General features: G+C 52.2%; 1 protein-coding gene across 1 annotated transcript in view; it reads right to left on the bottom strand.

The window, feature by feature from the left end:
* Positions 1-488: 488 nt before the first annotated feature.
* Positions 489-19,017, bottom strand: part of hmcn2 (hemicentin 2) — a 72,031-nt gene continuing 53,502 nt past the window's right edge. Inside the window, exons 59-81 of the mRNA XM_088940547.1 lie at positions 18,341-18,475; positions 18,038-18,172; positions 17,116-17,385; positions 16,034-16,224; positions 15,553-15,766; positions 14,825-14,956; positions 13,986-14,176; positions 13,181-13,262; positions 12,191-12,361; positions 11,212-11,364; positions 10,951-11,088; positions 10,313-10,434; positions 9,437-9,677; positions 8,596-8,655; positions 8,154-8,273; positions 7,371-7,505; positions 6,906-7,025; positions 6,160-6,291; positions 5,104-5,232; positions 4,417-4,698; positions 4,018-4,137; positions 2,779-2,905; positions 489-2,167 (exon numbers count right to left, since the gene is read on the bottom strand). Coding sequence (XP_088796673.1) covers positions 1,795-2,167; positions 2,779-2,905; positions 4,018-4,137; positions 4,417-4,698; positions 5,104-5,232; positions 6,160-6,291; positions 6,906-7,025; positions 7,371-7,505; positions 8,154-8,273; positions 8,596-8,655; positions 9,437-9,677; positions 10,313-10,434; positions 10,951-11,088; positions 11,212-11,364; positions 12,191-12,361; positions 13,181-13,262; positions 13,986-14,176; positions 14,825-14,956; positions 15,553-15,766; positions 16,034-16,224; positions 17,116-17,385; positions 18,038-18,172; positions 18,341-18,475 — 3,773 coding nt within the window. The 3' untranslated portion in view covers positions 489-1,794. The remainder of the gene's footprint in view (positions 2,168-2,778; positions 2,906-4,017; positions 4,138-4,416; positions 4,699-5,103; positions 5,233-6,159; positions 6,292-6,905; positions 7,026-7,370; positions 7,506-8,153; positions 8,274-8,595; positions 8,656-9,436; positions 9,678-10,312; positions 10,435-10,950; positions 11,089-11,211; positions 11,365-12,190; positions 12,362-13,180; positions 13,263-13,985; positions 14,177-14,824; positions 14,957-15,552; positions 15,767-16,033; positions 16,225-17,115; positions 17,386-18,037; positions 18,173-18,340; positions 18,476-19,017) is intronic.

The following is a 19,017-nucleotide window of genomic DNA, read 5'->3' as shown; positions in this document are numbered from 1 at the left end:
ATCCCTTAACGGCCCAGTCTGACCCTTCAGGCGGGTCCAGGCTCTAGGACAGGGGTGTCCAGGCTGGGCCTGGAGGCCCAGTGTGTGTCGGAGGGTTTTCCTCCCTTAACGACCCATTCAGACCCTCCCTTCCCAGTCCAGTGCATCTCAGTGGCTGGACAAAGTCTTTACCTGTTGTTCTGCACCAGCTAATTACCCAGGAGATAACGAAGGAGCCGTCTCTAGTCAATACAGAGTTCTGGAAGGGCTGCAGGCCGAGAAGCACATGTGTGACAACGGTAAAGAAGACTTTTGAAAGTTCTGGAGCTGCTGGCTAACTCAGAAAAAACTAAAGAAAAGTTTCTTCCAAGGGAAGGGGGGAAGGGAACAGGGAAAAAACAGTTTCCGAGTTTAAAATAAAAAGATCAAAACTGTCACAACCGGAGGTCAATAAAATACAAAGTGGTCAATTCTGTCAGTGAGGTAGTACAACACAACTGTCAAAGGACTTTTTTTTAAAAAAGTTTGTTTATTTTTTTTTACAAAACCCTTTATATTAAAAAAGAACAAAACCAGGCTAAGCCAACAGGGGAAATAAAAAAATTAAGTTAATTGACTCAGAATTAAAGCAAAATCATCCTTTAATTCAAAAGTGAAAAGCAGCCCCAGTTAAAGATACATTCTTTGCTGCATTTCTGGCTTAATTAATTAAACAATTAAAAAAACACACGTTACATTTCAGATTGAAGCTCTGAAACTCCCTCCCAGCCTGTATTAGAGAACATATGATGTCTACAACAGAAAATCTTTCCACTTAATTATTTGTGGCAGATATAAATTAATAGGTTAGATCCCACGATCAGACAGACATCATCATCATAATACAAAATAAATGTGAAATTTCAAAACATACACTGCCCTAACAAAATATCAGAGAATGGTATGTTCCAAAAGAGCAAACCATCTTTCCAAAGTAGGCAGAATGGGCCCAGGGTGGGGGACGTCCCATGATTGCTAAGGGCTGTGAAGTAATGACACAACGGGTGTTTTCCTCAGTTTAAAAGTTCTGTGGCAAGGAAGGTTGGTGTAAGAAACTGCTGGCTGCTGAAGTCCAGCTAGTTCTTGTGCATCACTGAAAGCAACAACAAACCTGTCTCATGTGCCAAACCAGACAGCCTTGAGGGTTTACAAGCAGTGGTCGATGAAATAAAAAAAAAACATCACCAGCAAACACAATTCTTGCCGAAGGAAGGTACCTAACCAGAGGGAACAAACGGCCTGTTTTCACGTCTTGTGAGAATCAACACGCAGTCAATCGATAATCCCTTTCGGATTCACCACACACGGGCACTGGTGCAAACTCTGTACCAGTGTGTTGATTTATAAAAAGCACAAACGAAGGAAAAGATCCCTTTCGCACCCGTTTCTTTTCACAAGCTAGCTAACTCTTCAGGTGATTTCTGCAGCCGTCTGCTGGCTGTTGATTGGGAAGCCACTGACAGCAGTGAAAGGGTGGGATATGGCATCACAACCGTCCAACCACTGGGGCCAGTAAGGATAATGGGGGTCACCGGTAAGTAAGGGGTAACTGACCATTGGAGTCAGCAGGGGGTAACTGACCACTGAGGTCAGTAGGGGTAACTGGGGACAGCAGGGATAACCGACCAGTGGAGTCAGCAGGGGTAACTGACCACTGGGTCCAATAGGGGTAACTGGGGTCAGCAGAGATATCTGACCATTGGAGTTAACAAAGGTAACTGACCACTGAGGTCAGTAGGGGTAACTGGGGTCAGCAGGGGTAACTGACCACTGAGGTCAGTAGGGGTAACTGGAGATGGCGATGTAGATGATGAAGATGCTCTGATATTTGACCTGCCCCTCAGGGGAGTGCGTGGTAGCTTGCACCCGGAGCCGTGCCAGCCCTGCCCGATCCAGGGCCCGCAGGGTGTAGATGATCCCCCGCCCAGCCTCGTCCCGGATCCCGAACACCTGCCCTCCCCCCTCCGCGTCCTGCTCCAGGAGGACGAAGGCGGTGCGCTCCTGCAGGACACCAGCCTCGGAGAAGGCGGAGAGCCGGATGACGTTGTGGTTGGTGGGGATGCCCAGGGGCAGGGTCAGCAGCTTGTACTGTAGGAGCGCCAGAGGGCTGCCCGCGCCGCAGTCCAGAGAGCAAGGCTTGAAACACGTGCTGGGACAGGCAGAGCCGGGAGAGAGCCGAGGAAGAGATGGAGGGACAGGAGGAGAGAGGAACAGAATGGAGAGACAGAACAGGAGGAGAGAGGAACAGACAGAGGGAGAAAGAGAGAGGGTAGTTAGACAGAGGTGTGGGACAGAGGAGAGGGGGTAGAGAGAATCAATATTATGAAATTGGTTAGAACAACTTTAAATAAACATTATAGAAAACCTCAAAGATAATTTCTCATTCAGAACTCTAGCCAGGCTCTCAGAAGTAACAGAACTCGGAAGCGTGGAAAGTGGGCTCTGTCTGGAAGCTCGGAACAGGCTCACTGCGTAACTGGGGCCTCCCTGTGTTTCTTAAGAACATAAACCTACAAACAAGAGGAGGCCATTCAGCTCGTCCAGCCCGTTTGGAAGTTAGTAGTTAATTGATCTGAACGTCTCATTCAGCTGTTTCTTCACAGGAGCCAGGGTACAGGCTTCAAGCCGAAGATGGCTGGGAGGCCTGCTCCAGACTCCAGCAACCCCTTGCGTAAAAAAGCACTTCCCCTTCTCAGTTTTAATGCGCTTTCCCCGAGTTTCCACTGGTGTCCTCTGCTGGGAGTTTGCCAGCTCTCTTACCCTGGGCTCACTCCTCTCTGGTAGGAGGCTGGGCAGGGGGTGTCCAGGCACTGATACCCGCCGCGGGTGTTAAAGCACATCTGCTGGGGGCCGCACTGGATGCCCTGTTCCGCGCACTCGTCGATGTCTGGCAGGGAGAAGAGAGAACAGCGTGTGTGCGTGTGGGTTACAGGTTACAGGACGAGTGCAGTCCGCTTGCTCTCGTGTCTGTGACCAGCCACAGGAGTGCGGCGCCACACCTCTCCCTCCAGGAGCAGTGTAGAAGTAAAATTTTATGGTGTAGTTCATATGTAGTTGGAGTCATACCATAACAGGGCAAATTGCCTGTTACTGTAGTTTATGTAATGTAGTATGTCTGTAGTTAATGTTTAGGTTTAGGACCACTCTTCTCTTTTAATTGGTGTTAAAGGCAAAATGGCACAACTCTGAGCAATGGTTCAATACCCAATCTCATTTTCTTGTTATTATCAGGTCAACAGAACATGTTCTATCTAAAGTTGTGGCTCGACCATCTGTGTAGCAGAAAGAAAAGGCCCATTGGACAACACAGGGGAAACGGTTCCCTTGTAAACCCCTGGGTTTCGGCAATATTCAACAGGCATGAGAAAGTGAACTGCTGCATCATGTAAACTGTTAGCTGTACAAGCTGTAGGGGAGCTAGTTCGGGCACGGCGACGTCATCGCCCTCCCTGCGCGTAGCAGGGACCTCAGCCGCCTGGGCTGGGGGAGCTCTCCTTGAGCTCACTCAGCTGGTTCCCTGTCGCGCCCAGGTGTTGCAGGACGGTCACACGCACAGCCTTTGTACCTTAGAGCCGGGTGCCTCTCTCAGCTCGCTCCAGTGACAAGCCCTGCTCTGTACATAGGGGTGCCAACGTACGTTGCTCTGGGGAAACGTATCAGCCCCGCTAATCAATAACATTATGAGTGGGGCACAAGCCTCTCGAACCCTGCGGTTGTTACCACGTTGTGAAAGCGCTGCCACGTGTTTCTGATGATAGATTGAGAACAAAGAGCCGCCCGCATCAGTAAAAATCAGCTCCTGCTGCAAAACCTCCGTACCAGCGGCTCAGGAGGCCGCGGGTGCGATAGTTATTAATGAATAGACGGATGGATGCATTGACCTCGTTTGTCTGTTGACCCCCATCCTCTCCAAACCACCCGATATTCCCTCCCCTCCCAGATCCGCCTGAGATTCCCCCCCCCCTCCCCTCCCAGATCCGCCTCCGAACAGATCCTCACCCTTGCAGTTCCTGCCGTTGGGCAGCAGCTGGAAGCCCGGGGGACACAGGCACTGGAAGCTGCCCGGAGTGTTGCGGCACTCGTGCTGGCAGGGCCGCCTCTGCGCACACTCGTCCACGTCTGCAAAGAAGGCAGTTCGACAGCACTTCAGCCCAGGCACTTTCCCCGACAGGCTGCCTTTTCTCAGCAAGTCCAGTTCGGAGTTGCAAACGGCACCCTGCCCGCCTCGTCACTCAAAGCAGATCTTCTCCTCCTGTTCTCCGTCTGCGCGAACGCAGCGATTGCACATCTGTTAGCGCGTCGTGTGCGGTAAGAAGAGCGCGTGTTTGTAAGCTGTAAATCGCCCAGAGCTGCGCGTGCCAGGCCGCGCAGTACAGTACAGTACAGTACAGTACATACCCACACAGTTCCCATCCCGGCTGCTGAACCCCGGGGGGCAGCCCCCCGGCTGAGTGGACAGGCGGGTCAGGAGGGGCCGGCCCACGTGGGACACCAGCTGCGGCACGAGCCTGGCGAGGACGCCGGTGGCGTTGGGGGCGGCCGGCCGCCGTTCCAGCCCCGCACAGGAGCGCCCGTCTCCCAGCAGGGAGGTGCCGGGGGGGCAGAGGCAGCGGAAACTGCCGGCCACGTTACGGCACTGATGGGCGCAGGGGCTGGGCACCTGCTGGCACTCGTCAACGTCTGCAAAAGAGGGGTCACCCCTGTGAGCTTCTGGCTTCAAACCTGCATTCCTGACTGCAGGAATTTCTTCATTGCTCTAGGACGAGGAATCTCTGCATTCGACCTTCAGTATTTATTTAAATGTTTGTGAGAGTGTGTTCAGTATTTGATTAACAAATCATCTACCATCAGTTGTCCATTGTACTAAATGTGCAATTATAAATATTTCTATAATAAATAAAGCATTTAATAAATATGCTGAATATGAAGCTGATAGCATGCTCTCCTAGCTGTGTTTATGTAATATTTATTACATGGGTACGTACACATACTGTACATGTATATGTTCATTATGAAATGTTTCCAGAAGGAATCTGCAGGATGACATACGATGCAGATGGCCAAGAATTTGAGGTCGTGCCTTACCTAGACAGGGTCGCCCTACGCCCTGGGATCTGTACCCCCGAGGGCACACGCAGAGGTAACCCCCGATTGTGTTCTGGCAGGTCTGGCTGTAGCGGCACATGTGGGTCCCGTCTTTACACTCGTCCACATCTGGAACACAAAGCCCGACTCAGAAGATCACGTTGCTACAGCAACACAAGAGTGTCGTCTGCAAAATCCACAAACTGCTTGAAAACCGTCTTCCACGGCTTGTGCAACTCAAGGAATCAGTGCTTTAAATAGCTGGACTGTACTTCGACCTACAGAGGGATCCCCAGTCCTGGTTGTTGTGATCCTACTGTCAGCAGCCTTTTGCTCCTACTAGACTCTCAGTTGATTATTTGAAACTAATTACGTGACCAGTGAGATCTGCTTCTATAAAGTTGCGGTTTTCAAGATATTCACAAATATTTGGAGGCAAATGTAAAAATATCTGACAGTTGCAGGCTGAAAATAATATCTCAAAATATGTATATTATGAAGTATGAGTCCACACTGGGGTCACTTAAATTGCCAGGAGGAATAACAACAAGCAGAAGACTGGACTGGGAAACTCAGTGCTACAGAACACGACGTTTCATCTCAGTCTGAGGCGCTGCACAGTTTGGTAGCAAGGAAAACATCATATCTCTTCACTGGTGATAGTTAATACCACAGTCAGGCTGCTCAGAGGCTGTCTTTACAGTATGTCGCCTTTATAATCTTTCTCCTTCCCTTTTCGCAAGGTTTCCCACAGTATGGAGATCACGGCATCTCGCCATGCCTGCCTGGTTTCTGCTGTGAAGCCATTTACTCTGCCGGCGCAGTGAGCTTCAGACATGGATCAAACTCCAATTCAAAACTTCCAACCTTTGCGCTTCTGTCTACCACAGGCACCGAGGGAGGGAAGGAGAGCTAAGGGGGGGGGGGGGGGGGGTCTTTCTCATGACCTGAAGACACTGTAACCAACCTGCTCTTCAGTCCAGAGTTTTCACTCCTGTTAGCAGTAACCTGCAGCTTGAGGTGCGATCACACTATCTGCTCCCCCCACCCCCTCACCTGTGCAGACTCCACTCCCCGCTGTGGTCATGCCTGGGGGACAGCTGTCCAGGCAGTGGTAGCCGCCCTCTGTGTTCCTGCACTGCTGGTGTGGCGGGCAGACGCCACTGGACATGACACACTCGTTGATATCTGCGTGGCACAAACAGACAATCTCAAGCAATCAGCTTGTCTCCCACCTGCTGTGTAAACCTGAGGCTACAGTAGCTCGCTTTAACAAATCTCATCATGGATTCTGCTCCGGACTTTCCTCGTTGGAAACCGGCTGTAAGGCTTTCAGATTCCTGAAAGGAAAGTGCTGTGAGGCGGTTTGTTTTTACTGACAACCGCCTCTCTCAGAAAGGCAGACAGGCCGGCAGTCCAATTGCATCGGTGGTTTTCAGAGGCTGACAGAGTTTGCCGGAGAAGGAAGGAAGGAAAAAACAGGATTCAGGCTGGGAACAGGGCTGGAATCGAGGAATACAGGATGCCACAGGAAGGTTTTGGAGGGACAGGGCATAGGCAAGTTCTGGTAATTGGAAGTTGGGTTAGAGACACAGGAGGCAGGGTTTTCTAAATATTCTGGTTCGCAAGCAGAAAGCAGTGTCAGAAGACAGAACGTCTTCCCTAGAGGGTTCAGGTATCCTACAGGGAATCTGGGAACTGGCAGTGAGCCGCCGCCGGTCTGGGCGGTCCGGGGCGTGACGGAGAGGGCTGCAGAGCTGCTTGGGAAGCCCAGCCACTGTACCCAGGGTTCTGGTACTGACCCAGACAGCGCTGGCCGGACAGCTGGTACCCAGGGCGACAGGCACAGCGGAAGGACCCCAGGGTGTTGAGACAGCGGTGCTGGCAGGGGGAGACGGAGGACTCCTGGCACTCGTCCACATCTGGAATGACAAGATCTCCGTCGGGGGCGGATCTGGAGCGTGCAGCCTGCCCAGAGCAGCCCGACGTGGCCACTCTTGGCTTGTTCGTGCAGTAAAGACAACACCTGGGTTACACAACTCCAATTTAAATGGTAATCTCAAGCACGTTTCTCTATTTCTTTTCAATGCCAAACGAACGATGGAGTTAGGAATTAAACAAATGGAGTATGGGATCAGGTGCATGGATTTTGTTTTTAGAAATACATTTTCATCCCGCGCATCTTACAGTCAAACACGGGCTGAGGAGCGACAAGGGTTGTGCTGAGCTGGAGCGCGGACGAGGGCCCCGAGGGCGGACAGACTTGCCTTCACAGCTGGCTCCCTCGCGGCTGGGCTTGAACCCTGGACCACACTGCGCCAGGCACCTGTAGCTGCCCGGCGTGTTGACGCACTGCTGGCTGTGGTGGCACAGGTGGGTGCCCCTGGCACACTCGTCCACATCTGCCAACGGCGGGGACAACAACATGTCAGGCAGAGGGGAAAGGCTTCACCGCCAGCCTGGGGACTCTCCCCCCGCCAGCGGCTCTGGCGCCGGTGCCGCCGCGGGGGTCCCCTGGCGCTACACCCGCGCCCTTTCGGATACCGGCACCGCCGTCACCCTGCGCTGTCCTGCGCCGACGTGCGCGAGAGGACTGTGCAGTGAAACCTGTCAGCTCAGTCCACAAGCCACATTTTGTAACATTTTGTTACCGAGATTTAACAACCAGTCTGAGAAACTGGGCCTGCAGCTCCCCTCTAAACTGCTAGCAGTCACCTGAGCAAGAGGGCTGAACGTCCTCTACTTATCTAGTATTTCATATGTGTTTACAAATCGTGCAATATTTGGTATGAAAAAGCGTTAAGTAAATATGTTTTGTGTTATCAGCTAGAATGTGATTGAGTCTGTGTGAATTTTCATTTCTTTTAAAGGGGCCTTGAAATTAACTTGACTAGAAAGACTTCAAAAAACAGTGGCATCACATTCACTGTTTTTTGCCGATCATTTTTCGGAAGATTCCTCCCATCCAGGAAATCTTTCACGCCCTCTGCAGTCTCAAGAAAGGTAAACAGGCGCGCTGGCTCGGGCCGTCCCGCGGGAATTATTCCTACCTTGGCAGGTGCTGGCGTCTGGGGAAATGGAGAAGCCGGGGGGGCAGGAGCAGGAGTACGCCCCCATGGTGTTGTGGCAGGAGTGCGAGCAGGGGGTCTGCGCGGCACACTCGTCCTCATCTGGCGGGGACGCACAGACACGGAAATCAGACAGCACCAGAAAACGGACCGCACGGGGGAGAAGGTAAAAATAAACCTGCAGAGCTGGGCAAGAGGTTGCAAGTTATAAAAGAGGAAAGGTCTTATCAGTTTTCATCTGATCTGATCATCTGTTACTGGTTGAAGGTTGTACAGCAGGCTGTGTGTACAGAGCCATCAGGAAAGGCAAATAAGACAATAAAACATTGTTCTGTCCACCCGGCAGAACTGGAGGGCTGATCTGTCAGAAGGTGGCGAGAGGACCGGAAACAGGACAGCAACGGGTGGTTTAGCCAGTACAGACCTGCGCAGAAGGAGTCCGAGTCCAAGACGAAGCCCTCGGGACACCTCTCCCCATCGCCACCTGCGCAAACAGGCAGGTGAAAGGTGAAAGGTCACGGCTCTGGATATTTTCTGGCAGACGAGATGCTACAGGGATCCTTTCCTGGAGCCTCAATAAGGAATGTTGACGAAGCCCTCCCGCCTGTGCAGGGGCTTCCCACGCCAGGCGACATCCACCATGCCTCAGCACAGAGACCCGAGCTTTACCCGACTGCAGAGCCTCGTTGACTGATGGTCCGGCTGCAAAAGCAGAAATCAGCTCGGCCTCGCGCTCTATTTGAAAGGTGTCTGATGCAGCCAGAATAACGCCTTCGTAGACGCCACACTAGATACAGAGGCTACACCAGCCCAGCTGGTGACTAATCAACTCTCTGGCAGCATCATGACAAAAGATGCACCTTATTGCAGTGATGCAGAGGCAATACTGCATTGCAGACACTGGGGGATGCTGCGGAAACAGTTCATCTTCACTCAACAGTGCCTCGGTGTTCATTTGCCAGCTTGGAATTTCATGATGGTCTAACATCTCTGTGTTTATAACGTGGCTACAACATTACACCTCAAAGTAACCAAACCTTAGTCAACCCAGCCAGTCAGACACTCCAATCCCACACCCTGGAGTCAGTATTCCACTGGGAAAGAAACCTGCTGTCATGTGCTGTACCAGGAAAAAACAATGTGATTGTTGGCTTTATCACAGTTGGGATCTAATCCACGTCTGGATAGTGCCAGTTCATCCAATGGGATGACTATTTCCATAAACGCTTGTCTTATTCTTGCATCTAATCAGAGGCTGGACTGACCTGGAGGCTCCAGTGAGGCAGTCAGATGGAAGTCCATTCCTTCTGTGTGGTGGCTGTAGACCCCCGTGATGGTGGAGACCCTCAAGACCTGCAGCAGGGGTCCCTGCCGGGCGCTTCCCCCCTCGTAGACCACCGAGTGGTTACAGCGCAGTGACACAGGGGCACCGTTCACTAGGGGGCGCTGTGAGGACCAGGCGTAGAGCTGCCCTGGCCCGGTCTGCACATAGGACTCCCTGAAGCCCTTGAGGAGAGAGAAGAGCACAGTCAAAACATGCTGCTGCAGCTGAAAACAAATAAGGCTGTAATAACAATTTTATAACATAGGACCTCTGTGAACCCTACCCTAGCAGTTTTGGTTAACACTACAGGAGGAATTCTATTTTAAAATATAATGTATAGTGCAGTAAGTCTGACAGTACTGTATATTTGCATATCCGCTTGCATATACCAAAGTATAGTATGTATATGTGTATACAGGATTTACAGGCAAGTCAATGAGTGGGTAAGTAAGGCTCTGTAACCCCCTTAACCCCCAGGGAAACCAGAAAGAGCTCTAATCCGACGAGCTGCTGGGTCTAATGGTGAATGTTTACCCAAATGGTAAATGTTTACACTAAACTCCTGATGACAAAGGAAGGTTTCTATTTCCTTCGGTTACATCAAAGACAGGAGGGGGGAGGAGGAGGGGGGGGGGAACGTATATATAAGTTCTGTAGGACCATATCCCCTTTGAGCTACGATCGGTACTATAACTATTATGGTGCTTATTGTAGTTCCTTGTATGCATGCAATAAAGCTTGGCTGAATAAACGAACATTTCAGGCTCGAATTTCTTGGTTTCTACAGAGGTGAACGGCTGAGGTCATCAGGACTGACCTGCAGCGTGAGCTGAGCTCCGGCCAGTGCTCTGGGCACGAAGCCGTTGATGACGATGTCCACCAGTAGGACTCCCTCTGCATCCAGGCCCCGGGCCACATGGGTCAAACGAAGGACCTCTCCTGGACACAGACAGGGTCACAAGGTCAAAGGTGGAGAGCGGCCATGGCGCCATCAGAGCACGCGCAGGGAGTGGAAGCTGCACAGGCCTCTTACTGGTTCAGTGCCACCTCCACTCCACAACCTCGTCTAGGCACAACCCGTTCAGGTCAGTTTGTTGTCATCGTGCACAAGTGCAATGAAATGCTTATTTGCATGTATGCTCCGATACAAAGACATTAAAGGAATCATCAAAAATATAAACACAGAATAGCAGCAGCAGGAACAACAAGTTAAATAACATACAAATTAAATTAAAATAAAAACATCAGTGTGAGCCGGTGGTAGGGGTAGAGGGTCAGTAACCTGACAGCTTGTGGCAACCACAATCTGACAACCACAGCGCCAGTGGATGCTTTGCAGCACGAGGGGCCTACACTGCAGCCTTGCTCTCCGGTCCATCTGTGCCTCGGCATGGCAGGGCGCCTGCACACGCGTGCGACAGCTCCTGCTCCCTCCTCCCTCCCCGCCACTCTCACCTGTCTCGAACTCCACCTGAGACTCCTGTCTGAACACGCCCCGGGTCAGAGCAAAGCCGTTCCGGGACCCGCCGGCCTGCAGCACCGTCGTCCAGTAGATGGGGGCGAACACGGACACCAGCACCCGCAGCAGGGGCCCTGAGGGAAGAGCGGAGAGGGTTGGCAGCCCCGTCAGTGCTGCTCGCCCGGCCCGGCCCGGCCCTCCTGCAGGGGGACCCCCCTGGTGCGGGACGGTCCCGCGGCTCCGGTCGGAGCGCTCACCTACTGCGCCCGGGAGGTTCTCTACGTGGGCCTGCAGGGTGCTGCCGCTGTCCTCGGGGCGCGCGGTGACGTTGGCATCCAGATACGCCACGCCAAACTCGCGATCGTTCACCATCCCGATCAGGCTGCCCCTCGCCCTCTGAGGAACGGCTCCTTGGGGAAAGCAACAGGGCGAAGGGGGGACAAGGGACCGTGAGCGCAGAGGAGCTTGGGAAGGCGTCCAGGAGACGTAGGGCAGTGGGGTGACTTTAATCAGCGGCTCGAAACCAACAGAGCCCCTCACCAGAGCACTGTTTGTTGTGGATTTTTGTGCTCATCTAAAGGGGAACGGCAACACTTTTTAAATATTCCAGGGGGAGAAAGAATTGGCGTTGATGAGTCATTTCAAACCACGTTGAAAGTCAAATGTGCACATTAACTGCTAAAACCTGCAATTTACAAATTTTCCAGGTGTGCGCAGCGCCATGTTCTGCAATTCAGAAAGAGGCAACAACACTTCCGGTGAGGTGCTGCAGCCCTGTTACATTGTAAACAGGCAGGCCTGTGAATACAGCTCTTTTAATCCAATTAGAAATATTGCTCTCGACTTCCATGCGGTTTTGCAGACAAATATTCCTTACTTGATAACTTTGCACGCAGATCACGCTGGAACATTTCTTGAAATTTCGTTAAATTTCTGCTGCACGACCTGTACTGATATGCTCGTGCATCGCAGTGCATTCGTCAAGATGGTGACTAGTGAGCAGGAAGGGCTGCTTCACGTCACAATTCGTGGGAACTCAAATGCGAGTTTGTGAAAACATGGTGACTTTCACAAAGTGCACGATTTTGTGCTTAATTCGAAATTCGTCATTTTTTTCTACGTCGTTAATGAATTCATTTTGTTACTGAGGTTTAATAACCGGTCTGAGAAATCAGGACTGTAGTTCCCCCATTAAATGCACAATAAGTCAAATATTTTTCGCTGCGACGCCAGCACCTGGGCAGAGTTTAGCCTGACAGCTCCTGGAATCCAGACTCCTCCCCTCACACTGCCTGCCGCCATTGGCCGGGGCCGGATTGTTGCACAATCTGATTCGCTCCTGGACGCCCCGCCCACAGGTGACGCTGCAGGGACCCCACTCCATCCAGCTGGAATACCCCCCAGGAACTGCGGGAGGCCAAGACGGAGCTGGCTGTCAGAACTTCACTTCTCACAATTTCACGCCAACATTGACATTTTCCCCACTCCCCAGTTATTATACATACTGTATGTTGTGCTCATGGCTTTTTTCGAAAGGGATATAAGTTTGCAACAATTACTGAACGATAAAATTATGAACCTGCTGCAAAATACCTGGTTTAGAGGGTTTGAAAAAAAGTCCACATAGCACAGTAAGTGACACAACACCGGGCACAGAATATCCTGAATATATCTAAACTGCCACATGCTGTATACAGCAACATACTGTAACTTAACACAGTACAGGAAGAGTCCCAAGAGTGCTCCTTCACTATTGGACAGAATGGGACGCGCCCCTTCACTTGCTAGAATAGCAGGTCACTTGATTACAACCATAATCAACAGCAGGAGAAAACGGCAAAGGTGTTTTGTGTACTGAAAACAAACAGTACAGTGCTGCCTGCTATACTTGTGTATACAAAACATCCACACTGTCTACACACTACGGCAATCTGGCCAGAGGCGCCCCAGTTACAATACACCACGGTAAACCAGTTATGCCAGTGACAATCGTTAAACCTTCACTGTGATTTTGTCATGGCAGCTAAGCAAGTTGTGCCATGCACCGCATTTGACCACGTTGTTACCACAATTTCACTGCTGTAGTGCACTTCCCCTCTCCTCTTTGCCAACGGTATACCGCTGCCAGCTCTTACTGTGCACATGGGAGAGTGTCCCCGATGCCCTCCCTGCCTGCCCCCCTCCCCTCAGACCTCCGAGATGGATCTCAACGGGGCGCGGCCTCACCCTGCACCCTGAGGAGGATCGTCCTCTCCGCCGCGCCGGCCTCGCTCTCCGCCACACAGCGGTACTCCCCAGCATCCCCGCTCTGCAACGCACAGGCCGAGACAGCAGGTCTGAGAGCACAGATCGGACCAGGACGGGGAGGCCCCAGGCTCGCCGGGCTGCCCGCGCGCCCAGCACGCGGTACTTATCGCCGTGGCGCGTCACTGGAGTTGCACCCTCGCCCACCAGCGCTGCAGTGCCCGGCATTATCACGTCACACACCACCCCCCCACTCAGCACCAGCACTGCTTTCGGATTATCCTGCCTGTGATGGGTTTTGCTCCCTGGATTAAAGCCTGGTGCAGTGGCTCCGGCTTTGCAAAGCAGTTGAAATGGAGGTTCAATTAAAGAATAAACTTTAAAGGCAAAGTTTGAAATATCTAACTCTAAATCGGGCAGGTATCGTCACATAATGATAACTTGGTGGGGGAGGAATTTGCTCAAAAATGACATTTTTGACTGCAATCCTACAGTGTAGTGTGCTGCTAAAATAACCATCACCCAGCCCCCTCTCACGGACCACACGGCAGCTGGGCTCCCCGATGCCAGTCTGCGGGAATCAGAAATCCAGGTGGGATTCTGGATCCCTGTAAATCTTCCACACCGGGAGGCCTCTGTGTAACAGTTACGCCGGCCAGCTAAAGCCCAGGCCAAGCGGCCCAGATTGATTTATTTTCCCTGGGGATTTGGAGAACCGAGGAAGTGGGGAGCAATACGCCGTCACGATTACGTGAATACGCCCTTGGTGGACGCCCGATGCGGTTACCGCTACGCCGTAGATGGCCAGGGAGCCGTTGTGCAGCTGGTGCACCCGGAGGGTCCCGCTCAGGGGCTGCCCCTCCCTGTGCCAGCGCTGGGTGGGGGCAGGGTCTCCCCGCGCCACGCAGTCCAGCAGGGCGTTGCCCCCCAGGGGCTCCGTCTGGGAGCTGTGGGACGTCCCGTCCAGAACCGGGGGCTCTAAAAGACATGGAGGGAAAACGAGATCCATGTTTCACTTTATGAAGAGAACGCAAGACTGTAACTCCACTCGCGAAAGTGGCGGTTCTCTACAGGCCCCATCCATCCATTGTCTAACCAGCAGAGGTTCACACATGGGTGGAGCTGGAGTCTCTCCCAGCAAAGAACAGTGGCACGGCTGGATACCCCCTGGATGGGACACCAGTCCACTGCAGGGCCCACACAGACACAAACCTACACCAGAGGCAATTTTCCCAGAAGCCAATTAACCTACATGTATGGGGAGAACATGCAAACTCCACACAGACAGCACCCCAGGTCTGGAGTTGAACCCAGGGCCCCAGATCTGTGAGGTCGCTATGTTTAATACCGCACCAGTGTTATAAACTCGTTTTAACCGTTATAAAATTGTTATGAACAAATCTGTGATTGTTGCATAACTAGATTTATTTTTAATAGTTTGTGGAGCACAGAATCATCCCTGCAGACGATGCAATACATCAGAACAGACAGTCAGAGACTTGTGGGTAAACGGGGAGTCAGTGCTCGCGATCCTGCGGGTGCGTAACGCGCCCCTCGCGTCAGGCAGCGTGTGTACGGTACGCGTGCCGGGTCCCTTCGTCGCTCCGCTCACGGCCGCGCTCCTACCCCTGACGCGGACGAAGGCCAGCGCCCGGACGGCGCCCGCGCGGTTCTCTGCCACGCACACGTAGGTGCCCGAGTCTCCTCCGGCGGCGCTCTCGATGACCACGGAGCTCCTGCCGTCCACCGAGGAGGGTCCTGAGGGAGCCAAGCGACACCGACACCCCCGTCAGACCGCAGCCCAGGCACGGCCAGCAAGGGGTTCTCCGGTTCAGGTTCAGACCCAGGTCTTAATTACCTCACAGACTTCAATTTCAATTACTCTGATTATTAAGTCCAATCGCCTATTTGCCAGCTTCTACTTGGGCTTTATTTATTATTTCAAATAACCTATTCGAAAAAAAAATCAAAGCATGACACCTACATGACTCTGGAGCTGCCCCCTCCCTTGTCCTAAAATGTCCAACCAGCATGGTCAGTTTCACGGGCTTTCCCAAAAACCAGCGTCCTGAACTATGAACACTTTGAAGTGTAGGCCTCAAAAAGTGTAGGCCTTTAAAATGAGGCTGGCTTGATTATCCCAGCAGACGGACGCAGGGGGCCAGCAGTCCATTAAAAACATAGAGCAGGGCATGGAATACAGCCAGGCCACAGTGGACTTCCCTGATCCAAATCCCACCTTCCCCGACACTCTCAGTCCTGGTACTGCAGGGCTTCCAGATTCTCATTTCCCTTCAGTTCTTAATTACTTAATTTCCCCCAGCCTGTGCCACAGCTGGCCTCGGCTGCTGTACCTGGAAGGGGCTTGTTGTTGACGGTCCAGGAGATGGTCGGAGTGGGTGCCCCCTGGGCGTGGCAGGAGAGGACGAGGCGCTGCCCCTTGTTCAGGGTCACGTCGCCGGGCAGCTCCTTGAGCACGGGGCGCACGTTCACGGAGAGGCGGGCGTCGCGGCGGGCCGTGCCGGCAGCGTTCACTGCCACACAAGTGTAGGTGCCAGCATCTCCCGGCTGCCAACAGGAACACAGCACTGAAGGAGGCCGAGGTCCTAAGCCTTCATTACAGACTAAGCTCGGTGTAAATGAACAGTATCATGCACACCATCCAATCCAAAGGCGATGGAGCAGGAGTCATTTGAACAGCGCAGGATGACGCAGGGGAGCCGTGGTAGCTCAGACAGCAAGGGCGTCTAGCCCTTTCCCCCATTCCCCCATGGGCCTTGATGGCCTGAAAAGGGGACCTAAGCTACCTACAGTACGAGCACAGTAACCTCCTACCTCTGCCTGCTCGACTATGAGCTCTCCAGACCGCAGCACGGTGAACTTCCCCGGCAGGTCGGGCACCACCGCGCCACCCTTCTCCCACGATACGGTGGGCTCGGGCACCCCCTGGGCCGCACAGGGCAGCAGGGCCTGGAAGCCCTGGATGACGGAAATCTCCGGCTTGCCGGCTGGGATCACGGGTGGTGCTACGGCACAGAGGAGACAAGGCGAGATCGTCCACAGCGCAGCAGGAAGGAGGGAAGAAAGACGGGATTGTCCAGCCACCTGGCTGCATCAACCCAACGGGGACGTTGTTGTTGTTGCTGCAACAGGGGGCTGATCCATTCTGAGATCCTGCAGGTCTTGAGTCCTGCCAGTATTTTGTTCCAACTGAACTTTACCAACACTTTAATAATTAAATAGCTTCATTACTCTGCTCTCCTCCCCACTGAGAGCTGATGTGTGGGGAGCGTTCTGGCGCACTATGGCTGCCGTCGCATCATCCAGGTGGGGCTGCACACTGGTGGTGGTAGTGGAATTCCCCATTACCTGTAAAGCGCTTTGAGTGGAGTGTCCAGAAAAGCGCTATAGAAGTGTAAGCAATTATAATTAGCTGGAGCAAAGACTTGCAAGGGAATGGATGGGAATAAAATGGGATGGGAGACCCAAGGGGGTTCACCCGGGGGTCAGAGACCCCTTGAAGGAAAAGATACCCCCACTTCTAGAACCTCAAGCTCTGCACATGATAAAAAGATACACACCTTATTTTAAGATACCAGCCGAAAGGCTGTGCTACCCGGAGCCAACGATGATGATGATGATGAGGATGATGATGATTATTATTATTATGAAGTTATTAATTATTATGAAGTAATTATTGAGCACCTCAATAGTCTGCCCACAGCACTCAATAAAGCAGAAACACTGGGCTAGATCACATTCCATAAATGTTTCAGTTTAAAAGATGATAGAGTACTTTCATTGGGACATGGATGGGTTTTTGTTAAATTCAATCAGCCAGTGTTCAGCTCAAATATCTGAATGCCAGTCACTGAACACTGCCGTCACGTCCTGTCCCAATGCGGCCGGTCTCTCACCGTGAACGACCAGCCTCAGGTCCAGACTGGAGCTGCCCGCGGGGTTGCTGGCAGTGCAGGTGTACCGGCCCGCGTCTCCGCGCTGCGTGGGCTCGATCCTCAGTGTCCCGTTGGCAAAGGCCCTGTGCCGGGCGCCGTCCAACAGGGGGCGCCCCTCCCTCAGCCAGGCCACCTCCGGCTGGGGCTGTCCGTCTGCAGCGCACAGCAAGCTGACCGGCTGGCTTAACACCACCGTGTACTCCAGCGCGGGGGCCGACAGCACCGGAGGAACTGAAATCCAGCACACGTGCGGCTGTTCAGTCATTCATAGAAAGTGGGTGATCGTTCTCCTTCATGGCTTAATACAAGACACACAGCTGTACCCACATCTAAGAAGAAAATTCCTTTTCCTTTAAAACTAAAACTTTTGTGCCCTAAAGTTTCATGCCTTATTGGTCTAATTTGACCATTCATTTGGCAAAAAGGGGCTTCTCTTTGCCTGTTGTCGTTGAAGAAAGATATAAGATGTGAAGAAGTGGTTAACTGATTCCTATCTGCACAAGGACTGGACTTCTTGTGACACAAGACATTCCAGGCTTCGAGTTATGGCAGGAAAGGGGGATAACTAATAAGGATTCCAGATGCCAGCTAGAAACCCCCCTTCCCAAGGAAGGAAACCTAACACTACCATTACCATAGTAATGAGCTACGTCAGAAGCGGCAGAAAAGGGCTATATAAACTGGAAGTTTTATGCTGGCACTTTGAACAAGACTTCGGTTTTATTGTTCCTTGCATGCAATAAAACTCATCTGTTTAACTTCATCTCGGGATCCAGAACTTATTTGTCTGTTACAACATCGTCAATCCTTGAACGTGTCGGGACAGGACGGGAGTCTCGGCACACTTTCCCCCTTCCCCCTCCCCCACGCAGCACCCTCATACCCTGCAGGACCAGACGCGTCCTCCCCGCAGCTGTGCCGGCGTCATTCTGCGCCAGGCACTGGTAGGTACCGGCATCCCCCAGCGCCACGCGGGACAGCTGCAACGCCCCGTTGGGCAGCACAGCTAGCCGGGGGCCTGCAGGAAGAGGGAGACGGGGAGGTGAGAGGGGCACGTCTAGGGGCAAAACAAAAAACAGACAACCGTGGGAGAAGAGAGACAGGGGAAACAAATGGAGGTGCTGACAGATTGGAAAACTGTGATAAGGAGGGAAGTGGCTGACAGAAGGCGTTCCCCCATCCTTACCTGTTACTATGGGAATCCCTTCTCGTTGCCAGGTGATGGTGGGTCTGGGGTAACCGTGGACCTCGCAAGGCAGTACAATCCCATGGTTCAGCACCACCTGCACTGACTCGGCCATTGGCTGCACCTCGGGGGGTTCTGGGCGGAAGCATCACAATTACGTCACGGACCGGGCTTTGGACCTCAGCACTATCGAGGTATCGAGCGTGATTAATAGCCAATAGCCCAGACTTTCAGGAACCTCTGCTGCCATGCTGCTGTATTCCCAGCAAGCAATAAAAACTGAGCAACTGATAAGAGTTTTTGCAAACTCAGAAAAAATTTGTGTAGAAGTAAAATTTTATGGTGTAGTTCATATGTAGTTGGAGTCATACCATAACAGGGCAAATTGCCTGTTACTGTAGTTTATGTAATGTAGTATGTCTGTAGTTAATGTAAAGGGTTTAGGACCACTCTTCTCTTTTAATTGGTGTTAAAGGCAAAATGGCACAACTCTGAGCAATGGTTCAATACCCAATCTCATTTTCTTGTTATTATCAGGTCAACAGAACATGTTCTATCTAAAGTTGTGGCTCGACCATCTGTGTAGCAGAAAGAAAAGGCCCATTGGACAACACAGGGGAAACGGTTCCCTTGTAAACCCCTGGGTTTCGGCAATATTCAACAGGCATGAGAAAGTG

This window comes from Atractosteus spatula, chromosome 23 (genome assembly GCF_055471065.1).
Source record: "Atractosteus spatula isolate fAtrSpa1 chromosome 23, fAtrSpa1.hap1, whole genome shotgun sequence".
In the NCBI taxonomy this organism is placed as follows: Eukaryota; Metazoa; Chordata; class Actinopteri; order Semionotiformes; family Lepisosteidae; genus Atractosteus; species Atractosteus spatula.
This window is presented reverse-complemented; position numbering and strand designations above follow the sequence as displayed.